At 40.9% G+C, this 12124-nt stretch overlaps 1 protein-coding gene across 6 annotated transcripts in view; it reads right to left on the minus strand.

Annotated features, from left to right (window-relative positions):
• Positions 1-2715: 2715 nt before the first annotated feature.
• USF3 (upstream transcription factor family member 3) overlaps positions 2716-12124 on the minus strand; it is a 65255-nt gene continuing 55846 nt past the window's right edge. For 5 of the 6 annotated variants that reach the window (XM_036348873.1, XM_036348877.1, XM_036348875.1 and 2 more), the window contains one exon: positions 2716-10580. In XM_036348873.1, the coding sequence (XP_036204766.1) occupies positions 4117-10580 (6464 nt within the window). In that variant the 3' untranslated portion in view covers positions 2716-4116. The remainder of the gene's footprint in view (positions 10581-12124) is intronic. The other variant, XM_036348878.1, reaches the window with a different exon arrangement.

Here is a 12124-nt window from a genome sequence, read left to right on the forward strand (position 1 = left end):
TGTACTTGTCTTCCCGGTGCTGGATTAGTTGACATGTACCATGCTGGCTGGTCCTTTGCTATAACAGAGGAGTGAGTGAATAATATGTTCCAATGGCTGGTCTTGGGACCAGAGGCACAGTTTCAGGTAAAGTGCAGTACCAGGGAAGAGGCATGTGGGCAGAACTAGAAATTGTGTCCAAAAGGTCCTCAACACTTCTTACCGGTAAATATGGAGTGCCTCACTCTACATTTGATGTCCCCACAGACTCTGGTAGAAACACGCTCAGGCTCACACAGGAAGTGTAGAATACAGGGGAAAACATGGTTCATTAAATAAGGAACAGAGCTATATGGCACATTCAATATCTTAAATCAATTTTTATTTACTTTTGTTTCAAAAATTCTTATTGTCCCTTAATACAGTGTGAGACATAGTGGTTCCCCAAACCAGGAATTGGGAATCACTAATTTGGGAGTATGACTTCCTGTCACACACTGACCCAATAGATGGTGTGCCCAATAAATGTTTCAAGGCAAAGGAGTAATCACCATGCTAAGGAAATGACCAGATTCCCTGCCACCTGTTTGACATGGAGCAGATGGAAGAAATTAAGAGCCTAGGTACCTATGTATCAAAGGAAGGGTACAGCTAAAAAGATGCATATCTGTAAGTCTTGATCCTTTCTCAAGTTTTTAAAAGTTAACTCCCATTAAAATGTCTTTCCATATTTTTTTTTTTTTTTTTTTTGGAGTATAACTTCAGCCTCTCCAGGAAATAGCTAATGTTAGAAGGCAAGAACAAGGCAAATGAATTATCTTTAAAATAATTTTAAATTATTTTGTTTAAATAATTTTGTATTTTAAAAGACTGACTTTAAAAGTTGACCTTCATTGACGTTCACCCTGACATGTGACTGAAATTGCTGCAAAAAAAAAACATTCCCTCCTCATTTTTCTCTCTCCACAGTTCTAATACATAAAATTTTATAAAGCATGGTCACTCTGGAATTTTTAGTCCTTACTTAGATAAAGGGTGCCATCTCTGGTATCCCCAAAGGGTCTTGCAATAAAAACAAAAATAAATTTCCTGAAGTAGTATAAAACATCCCAAAACAACCTGTTTGTACCAAAAAAGAAAAAAAATACATCAAATTTAATTTATCCATGATTGACATATTAACAATTACACGATGAGAAATCTGAAACTTTTCACCTCGTTAGAAGTTACTGTGTGAAATGTTTAGAGGAAACAACCACTTTCTGGAACTGATTCCATGTGATTAGCAACACTAAAAGAGAAACTAATTTAATCAATGATTCTCAATTACATCTCATACATAAGTTTGTGTACTTCCAGAAATTAAAAAATTATTTGTGGAAATGGTTTTACATTCTATCGTCATATACTAGGAGCCAAGAATAACATTAAATTTACTATAACCAAAATTGGCTATGGTTCTCTGTCAATCCTTTGTCAAATATTACATCCAGAGATCAATAGATATTAAAATAAATTCACCCCAAAATCATGTAGCTCTAATGATCAAATACTTAATACTGCTGATAAATCTCATACACTTGTGCTTTTAAATCAAATAAGATTACTATGCTCTAAACACTTCAGAATTGAGTTCATATGAAAAATGGCCTCTTACATATATATGCACATTTCTGTAAGATTAGAGCTACATGTAAGCAGGAGCCAAATTACTTGCAGATGGTCACATCCTTTCTCAGGTGGTCAAATAAGCCTTATTAGGAATAAAGACTCATTCAGGATCAATGTGTTACATGCCTGGAATGAAAGCTCTGAGAAATGTAAATGCTACCTCTGAACAGAGCTGAGCAGAAAAATACAATCAATGCAACAGAGAAGTATCTGAAAGTTCCAGGCTTTGAGGCCTTTCCATCACAGAGTTCAAATTGAGCTTCTCCTTAGCTTGTTACCTTAGTTCCAATCATATCTAAGAGTCCCTAGTTCTTCAGAACTCACTAGCCACTGCGTGCGTGTGTGTGTGTGTGTAGTGTGTGTGTGTGTGTGAGAGAGAGACAGAGAGAGAGAGAGAGAGAGAGAGAGAGAGAGAGAGAGAGAGAGAGAGAGAGAGAGAGAGAGGAGAAGAAGAAGAAGGAGGAGGAGGAGGAGGAGGAGGAGGAGGAGGAGGCGGCGGCGGAGGGGGAGGGAGGGAGGGAGAAGAAATAATCAAACACACTGAAAACTGTCCTTGAAACTGGCAGACTGGACTTTTCAAGTACAAAGAAAAACTTGAATGTTAAAGCTTAGAACTCAGTTAAGATTTTTTTAAAAAGTCATAAATTTCACATTTTTGTCTCAATGAACAGTTTTAACTGATGCGTTTATCTGTGGCTTTGCAGAATAACTTATTCATGAAGCTCTCCTGTTCTTCCCCATGACCATTTTGAAGGGAAAAAATACAAAAGCTTTTCTCATTTACAGTATTTTTGTCCCCAGGAGGCTACTTCAGTCAGCAGCAGGAGCGGATGGGAAAGTTTGGTGAGAACAGTTGAAGAGGCACAGATGACCCTTTTGCTGAGTCTTTAGAAGAGGTATTCACTGGAGTCACTGCTCTAACCAAGCCCTAGGAGGCTTTTTTAAGAAGGAAAAAAAATGCTGGTTCTTGGGTTCACTTTGTTAACAGAGAAAACAGAACAATTTCTATGCATCTTTCCCACTCCATCCAGTTTTGGCAGAATATAACAACAAAAAAGAAGTGGGTTTGAGAATATGAGCATATATTGTTGTTGACTTAGTTTAAGTTTTCAAATTCAATATATGAATATATACATATGTTTTTTTTAGATTTATTATTAACCTCAGTGGGGCTTTTTAAGGCCCCTACATCAAGTTTCTGTATACTTCAGCAGGTCTTGGGTCTCAATTTCCCAATTTCTGATGGTAGGCCTATTTTTAAACAACCAGTTTATACTTTAAAATCTGGGTATATACACACACACTCACACATACATACAGACATATACTAGTATAAAGACGATTTCTGAAGCACCATTTCACATCTGCCATCAGGAAAAATAATGAACAAATTCATCTTCTTCTAATTCTACTATGAAGGATAATAATGCAATATACAATGCCATATTTTAAATAAAAATATCAGTAAATGAAAATAAGGACAGAGCTTAAGACTTTGCAAAGAAACATTTAAAAAGTAGGGCTCAAATACTCTGTAGATTCCAAAGACACTATTTACTGATCAGTCCCTACCAATTAAACAAATGTAAAAGAATTTACTTTAAAATCAATAAATAGAATGAAGAGAGAATATAAAAACAAAACTCAACTTATGAAACAATTTTTAACTGAACACATGCAAAACTCCCCAACTGCTCTTATCCTTATGGGCTAATGCAAAATGCAACTACAACATGGAGAATATCTATGTACTTTTCTTTTTAACTTTCTATCTTTAAGGATCTTGGCACATTAAAGGATAACATGGCTTCCTAATTTGAAGAATGGAACATGAAATTCAGATAACTACGCAATTGTTATAATTAAGAAAGAAGCCTCTACCTAAACCAAATCTTGGGAATAAAGGCTGATTAAACAACTCACTTATTTGCTTGACTTCAACCACGGTTATACATTCTGTATTAATTCAATACCTGTCATGGATAAGAAACTGTTCTAGATGCTGACATCAACCAGCATTTGGTTATGAGTATTGTGTTTTCTGGGACTATCTGCATTTTTTTTTTTTAGAACAACTCAACTATTTCAACTACTTTACAAATTTTCAACAACAAAGTTCAAAATCGAGGTCCTTCTTACTATTCAACACACCCCAAGATGATCTCCCCAACTTCCAGCTAATTAATATTTAGGGAATATAACATTAAAAATCAAACTTGAAAATGCGAATCTGCTTGGAAAATTTAAAAAGCACATCATGCAATTAAAAATGAAAGGTAATTTGTTTTTGACAACCCAGTATTCGCATCATTTGACACAGCTTTCCTACATTCAGAACTGCAAATTGATTATGCAAACACAAAAACATACACACACAATTCTCTCTCCATGTGCATGTATGTGTGCATGTACATACAAATACATTTGTAATCTCACCTGTGACATTTACACTTAGTCTATCAGTATTTAAACAGCTGAACTGCAGTCATGACCTAAAATATGGCTTATGTTGTGGGCAGGTCGGTTTGAGGACTGCTTGGAAGAGTCAGAGGCTGAGGAGTTTGCGATTGTAAGCAAAGGTGACATTGCTGAGCCATCAGGAAGAGCTGTAGCTATTTCTGGAAACAAAGATGTCATATTAAAATTGGATAAGTGAGAGTTGGGCATGTGCATTGGTGGCATATCAGGGAGAAGAGGAAAACTTGGTTGAGCAAAACCAACAGGTCTTGGAGGAGATAAAATTGATCCAAATCGGTTATTTAAACTCCCACTGTTTACCTTCTCTGTGCTAGGATTTGAGAACATTTGATTTGAAAAATAGGGGATCGAAATATCATTGGACAGTGTAGGGTGAGCAGGAGAGTACGGGGGATAGAAGGAAGGTAGAGTATTTTGGGGATCTACAGGGATGAGTGCTGGAGTTCTAGTGGCGCTAGGCTGAGTAACCTGTGGAATGAAAGAAGTATTAGCATTTATTGGTGGATTCATGCCACCCTCAGGAATAAAAGGAAAACCAAAATTTTGTGATAGTGTATGCTGGTCAGGTGCTGAATTATCATTAGGTACTTGAGGACTATCAGGCATGAAACGAACAATACTTCCTCTCTTCTCTGTAGTGGGTTGCTGGCGTCCAAGAATCATACTGCCACTAGCAGAGAGGGGCAGATGGGGAAGACTCGGATCAAAGACATTACTATGCCTTTGATTTCCAGAACGATTCCTTTCAGGTTGACGAATTTTGGAACCACTGCTGTCTTGCAAGGGATGCCTTGATCGTTGGGGAACTGAAGAATTAGTTTGACGTACAGGAGGCCCTTGATCAGAATTTCCATGAGACACAGATGGATGTGGCAAAGTTGGCCTTGCAACCCCATGCATGTTGGTTGTGACTGGAGGATTCATGTGGCCCTTCGTCCCATGACTGTCAGTGATCCTCATGGGATTGGACTTCTGCACAGAAACATTGGGACTTGTGTTTCGACCTTGAATATCTCCTGAGGAAGAAGAACTCGAAAAAGGGATATTCAAGGTGCTGTTCCTGGTGTTAATTGCACCTAGGGGCATGTCACAACTTTCCCTATTCTGATTCTCACTCTCTCTTCTAATATGGACACTTTCATGAGTTGGGGGACAATTATATTCAACTGCAGGGGAGGGACCACACTGTGTATTCCTCTGATGTTCCGAGAGTGGTCTCTGGCTCCCAATGACCTGATCACCAAGGTGAGGGGCAAGCAAACTCTGCATGAAACTTTGATGACATGTATTTTCACTGTCCCTTGGTGGGATGGCATTTCCTGTTGGGATGCTATGAACTGGTGGATAAGGTAATCTCTTTTGGCGGTCAACTGGTGGTGGACCAGGGTTTTGACTAATTCGAAAAGCCTGAGACTGCATACTCCTCAATGACGACACAGAGTTACCTATTTCATTATTTCTTGAAGACTGAACTTCAAAATTACTCTGGGGCTGTTGAATGGCTCCAGTTGGTTTAAATGTCTGACAATCAGACAGGCGGATATCTGAGGCAACAGTATGGTCCACACGACCCTGCATATTATGAAGGGCCAAACTCTTATTTCTGGGTACATCAAGATAACTTCTCATTTCAAGCTGATCTGAAACTCTAGAACCCTGAATCGATATACCCATTCTCTGCTCTGAATTAGAAGATGTCTTTCCAATGAGTGCCTCAGCAGAATAACTTGAAACTCTATTTCTTTCTGGTCTGTGTGGAGTACAGGTCATGTCTGAAGGTCTAGTCACAATACTTGGTTGGGACACCATCTGCTGCTCTATGCCTCTTGATGTCAAGAGCCTCTGCATTGGATTATGCCCAGATACATGTTCAGAAGAAACCCCTGAGCCTTGCTGCCTGCTCCCAACCTCCTGTTGCTGGTGCATAATATCTTGATTGAGATGGTTTTGGGGATGGTTAGGGTGGTTCCGGCTAGTTGAAGGGTTTTCACAACTCTTTTCTGACTGGGAGCTTCCAAAGTGTTGCTGCATCTGTTGCTGGATCTGCTGATGGTGGGGATGTGGCTGACCACTCTTGGGTCGGGATTGGTCAGTTCCATGGTGCTTCGGTTGTAACGAAAGCTGGGAGGCCTGAGTGCCCTGAACAAGATTCCTCTTTTTCTGCATATGAACTTCCTGTTGCAGAGTTCTCTGTTGGTGGACATTATGGGGCTGAGAGTGGGCAGAGCTCTCTGCATGAGGTATGTGATGCTGCAGTTGATATAAGTGATGCCTCTCCCTTAACTGCCCTGCTTGCTGCTGCTGTTGCTGCTGCTGCTGCTGCTTTAAGTAGAGATGGTTACTATGCAGGTGAGATACCCCTTGAGCTGGAACATGCTGTTGCAGGACCTGCAGATGTTGACTGGCCTGGGTTTGCTGCTGCTCAGCAACCGAAGGCTGAGAACTGCACTGAACTTCAGTTTGCCTCAACGCAGGGGCCACAAAATTGTTACTAGGTGGAAATAATCGCGTAAGGCCATCTCCATGTGCTGGGTTGCTAATAGGCACAACTGAGTTTGAAGAGTTGGGAGGGATCTGACTAACCATCATTTGAGTATGATCAGAAATGCTGTCTGGAGTTCGGCTAACCAGGGACATACCTTCAAGCCTGAGGGGGGCTGGCTGACAATGCTTTTGACGTTTCACTGAAGATAGTAGAAGGTCATCTTGGACAGCACGTTTTGCAGAGTCTTTACGGCTTTCATGACTTGGCTTTAAGAGTGGCTCTTGAATCTGTGAAGTTGGGACAGTACCAGTCATAGTGCTTAGTTGTTCTTGAGAATATTCAGTCATCAGAGATGGTCCAGGAGGCTGACCGCCATAGGAACTAGATGAAACAGTCAGACTAACTGTAGCAGAAACAGTTGTTGACTCTGAAGTCTGAGACAATCCAGCACAGCTGACAAGAGAATGGCTGATGCTGCTCTGATGGATAAGATTATTCACACTTAAACTGGTAATGCTTGGTGGCTGAGAATTCGAAACCTGCAAAGAGGCATTTGATGTTTTAATTCCTACCGAACAACTTGGTTTTTCAAGGGGCCTATCCACAGTTGCTTCAATTGAATCCTGAGAACTAAATTCATTTGGTGTTGCTTCTGCCTGACCTGGGCTATTCTCTTTAGAGACCTGTGTTTTAAAAGGCTGGTCTCCCTCTAAAGATGATGCTTCAGAAGGCTTTGAAGTAACTTCCCTTGTATCAGCCTGGGTACCAGCTTTTCCTTTCTCAAGGTTTTCCTGGTCAAAAATAGCTCTTGCTGCAAGAGCGACTATATCAGTTTGCTCTACAAAGGTACAGCTGTCACATGTGTTAGTTGTTACATTGCTGGTGACATCTTCTCTAGTTGTTTCAGGAAGCATGGATGCAACTGAGAAACTGCGACTACTGCCCGAGCTGGTTGACATGGGAGAGTCAGCCTGCCTGCTGGTAAGCAAGGAGCCATGAATAATCTCCTGATCAGGGATGCAGGAATGATGCTGTCCTGGATCTCTATCATCACTGTTCATCAGTAACAGTTCCTGTTTGGAATGCAAATCAATACTTGAATCAATTATTTTAGAATTTTCTGAAGAAAAGTCAGGATGGTCCACCTGGACTGAAAGAGATGATTTCTGAGGGTCTTTTTCTTTAGCAAGACCAGACAGCAATGCAGTTAAACCTTGTTCCTTTAAGAGACCTGTAGTTTGCATTCTATCCGATGAATCTTGCTCAACTCCGCAAGGTTCAGCAATGATTTCTACCTCAGAAACACAGTCAGTACTTGTAGTGCTTGTGGTAGATGATGAACCAGAAACCTGAGAAACCAAAACATGGGGATCATTTGGAGATGGAATCAACACGTTGGCTGAATTACCAAATTTGGGAGCATCAGACAATGCCAAACTAGTTGGTGGCTTATCCTGAGACGTCTCTCGTTGCAGTATGGGGACAGAATCTTTGGATTGTGCTGGGGCCACCGCAAAATGTTCACTTGTTATAGATTCTTGACAGGGTGAGTTAGACTCTTCTGCTGACTTAGATTTGGGTACAGACTCAGGTATCACTGATTCTGAATTCAGAACATCCAAAGAAGGTGAACCAGAAACACTCACAGTACTCTTTGCCTGGGACATAGTGACAGATGGCACCACAAGAGGGGGGCTTTCCAGCAGTCCATCATTACATGGTGGCTCTGCTGAGCCTTCAGTACTGGGGCAGTCCACCTGGCCCACATTGCTGATTGGATTCAGGGGGCATACTGACTTGTTAGCTGCTAAGTGTTTCTTGACACCTGGTTTCTTACCCAACCTTTTTGACTTCACGTTAGGCAAACAAGCTACAGTGTTCACTGAGGGAGTAGTCACTAGATTATAAGTACTGGGTAGTGTGGCTGAAGTATCTGTTGTCATGGGAGATGCTACAGTTGCTGTTAATGAAGCACAGTTAGCTGGGGTGGTTTGACTATTTGCAGTAGTTTGGGGATTGCCAGGCTGGCTAATAGACAATTGTACACAGCTTTGCCCAGCCATTTGCGATATGCTTTGATTGAGGCTGGCCAAAGCGCCAAATGTGTTCAGGGCAACATTGGTATTTGGATCTTCGCTGGTGGTGGGCTGAATAATTTGCATAGGGTTTTGGTTTGTAGTTCCTGATGAAGACATCACAGGCTGCAAAGCAAAGAGCTGTCCATTTAAAGAAATGGTTTGAGGCTGTTGTTGGTTTGACATGGTAACAGAAAAAGTTTGTGTTGAATTAGATGTTGATAAAGATGAAGGTCTTGGTAATATGTGGACAAGATGCTTTCCACCAAAAGTTTGTGGGGTCGGAACATTTTGCACGGAATTAGACCCTATTATAGCATTGGCTCCATTGACAGGGAGTCGAACAGAACCAGGAGGTGGAGCTGAGAGGAGTGGCAAAGGATTCTGATTAGCTGCCTGTATGATTACTATCTGTTGACCTACAGTTGGATTGGTAACCTCTGCCCTCATCACTGTTGGGCATGGAGTGGTGCTGGGTGGCTGAAGAATGATGACGTTTTGATTAGCTGGAGCTGCTTTAACAGCTGTCCCTACTGGCTGAGCCATCTGAATCACTTGCATTGCTGAATTCAATGGGAGGATATTTGGGGGGGTCTGAGATTTAACTTGTGGCTGGGCAATAACTGGCTGCATAGGTAATGATGGACAAGAAGGCAAGGTTACAACTACTTGCTCAACTGGTTGCCCATCTGCTGGAAAGGAATTATTCAAGTTGATGCTTGTAGCCATATGTCTACCGTGCTTGCTTGTGGTGGGGCTAGTACCAGACTCATTTAATACTGGAGTCACAGCAGAAGACGGTGTCTGGCTTAAGGGCTGAATAGTGTTTCCTGCCAGTTGCAAAGTAGTCCACGTTGTCTGTGTGTTTCCAGATGAGGAAATTCGAGTAAGGCTATTAATGTTTTTCAAATCTGAAGCACTAACAGCTGAAGAAGGCAAAGAACAAGAAAGAGTCCAACCATTATCCAAAGGGTTTGCAGAAGGACTGCTCACAGGAGCAGTGGTCTTCCCTCCTCCAGGGACAGATGGGGCCACCACTGCAGTAACGCTTGTGGAGTCTGCACCCTTGCTAATGCTCACTGGACCGGAATCACCTGCAGATCTGGGAGGCTGGGAGCAGACTGTCGTGGTAACTGAAACAACAAAGGTGGTTTGAAAATCACTTCTCAAATCCTGTGTGCTCAGGCAGGACTTGTCTCCAGGGTTCACTTCAGTGGTAGTTGCTGTGGAGCTGGAGGGAATGCTTGTGGCACAAGGGACTGTTTTTTTCAATAATTTGGGATTCTCTTTCCCGTTCTTATTTTCAGAAGAATTTTGATCATTTACACTTGTGTGCAAGGACCGATGTTGGCAAGGTTCAGGTCCTACGGGAACAGCAACCAGTGAGCCCCTGGTGGCACCAAGCACACGTGAATCACTTTTGGAGGTGGCAAGCTTGAGAATATTTTGAGCAGGAATGGTAGCCGGAAGACAAAGAGGAACAGGCTGGTTGGCAGCCAATGCAGAAACTGTGGTCTGATGCCATGGCTTGTTTTCAGAAGGGTAAACTCCAGAAATAGACACAGGAGTCACAAGATTGCAAGTCCTCTGCACTGGCACCACATTGGCGGTTTGCTTTTGTAAATTATGGCCAACATTAAAGGTTATCCCCTGAACAGCTGCTCCCTGGCTGTTGCCACCAGGCTGACTCCCATTGGAATAAACAATAATATTTTTCTGAATCTGGTCACTGGGAATAACAACAGAGACCTTTGAGTTTTTAAGATTTCCTTTCCAGTGGATTGTGGGATCATCATATAAGCATATGTCATTTGCTTTCAGTAATTCAATATATCGGCCGTTTTCTTTTTGAATTTCTTCCAATTGTTTACGAAGCTTTTTAATTTCTTCAGCTGCAATATTAAAAATAAAAATGAAATAATTACCTGTAAACATCAATATTTACAATAATTTTAAGAACTGTGTACTAAAACTACTGAAATCTAATTCTAGCATTCTAAATACCTCAACTGAAAATCTTCAGCTATTTCCTAATACAAGTTCTTTCTTCTTTTTAGAATGGTACCTCAAACTTCTATCCCATCTTTTAAAAGTATATATCTTTAAAGGTAAACAACTCAAAAGTCAAAAATTACTCAAAAGCCCAGCTGGTGTGGCTCAGTGGTTGGGTGTCAACCTATGAACCAGGAGGTCTCTTTTCCCAGTCGAGGCACAGGTCTGGGTTGTGGGCTTGATGCCCAATAAGGGGTGTGCAAGAGGTAGCTGATCAATAATTGTCACTCATCATTGATGTTTCTCTCTCTCCCTCTCCCATCCTCTCTGAAATAAAAAAAAAATATTATTTTTAAAAATTACTCATAATGTAGAAATCTGAAAATCCCCAATTCAAAAATTCCCAATAGGGCAGCTACAAAGGTAAAGCAAGGGAAACATACTGATATCATGGTAACATGCTAGGAAAATAACAGTGAATATCAATATCACAGTATTAAATGCTACAATAGCTAACATTACTTATGGTGATAATAGTCTCTTTTATAAATGGCATTAAACTCATTTCTAATTTAGCCATTGAAACAACAGAGAACAAGTAGAACATGTAAGAAATAAAGTGATAGAACATGGAGGAAAGCGTCAACAATGGAACTTGCATTTTCCTTGGCAGGGACGATGTATGTTACCCTACTAAGTAATGGAGATGTCTGTCACAGCCCTGTTCCTTTCTAAGGAAGACAGCCTCACCCTTGGATCCTACTAATGGGGCAGCCTGGGCTGCTACTATTTATGCTCTGTGACCCCGTATATCCCTACCTGTCTTGCCTCAAGGGTACTCTTCCCATTCCCTCTGCCAAAGGCAGCCAATCCTCAGGCTGCCCTATGAGGTAGCCTGAAATGAACAGTCTGTCCTGACAAGGATGAGCTGAAACTAGAAAATTATTTCCTTGGATATTTAAACTAAGAGACACAGGAAAAAGATGTCAATGTGCCATGGACATTAGAAATTTAAAAATAATTATTATAGACCAAATAATAATGGTTGTTCTCACTTACTGCACACTTACTATATGCCTGGGACTTTTCATTCACTGTCTCATTTAATAACAATAACAACAATCATAACATAATATTTATCAAGCATTTACTTGAAGTCCCAGACTTCCAAGTGCTTTGCCAGAATTATCTCTTTTAATCTTCATAACAACCATGAGATGGGAACTACCTATTGTCGTCTTCATTCTCAGATGTGAGAAACAGGCTCAGAGTAGTTATATAATCTATCTAAAGTCAACCAGATAGATGCTATAATTATCCTCATTTTAAGATAAGGAAATTGAAACTTGGAGAAATTAAGTAACTGACGAGAGGTACTGAGTGATAAATGAAACCAGGACACAAACCCAGGTGGCCTGACTCCCAAGACCACTGCTCTGACCAC

This window comes from Myotis myotis, unplaced genomic scaffold (assembly GCF_014108235.1).
Source record: "Myotis myotis isolate mMyoMyo1 unplaced genomic scaffold, mMyoMyo1.p scaffold_m19_p_2, whole genome shotgun sequence".
NCBI lineage: Eukaryota > Metazoa > Chordata > Mammalia > Chiroptera > Vespertilionidae > Myotis > Myotis myotis.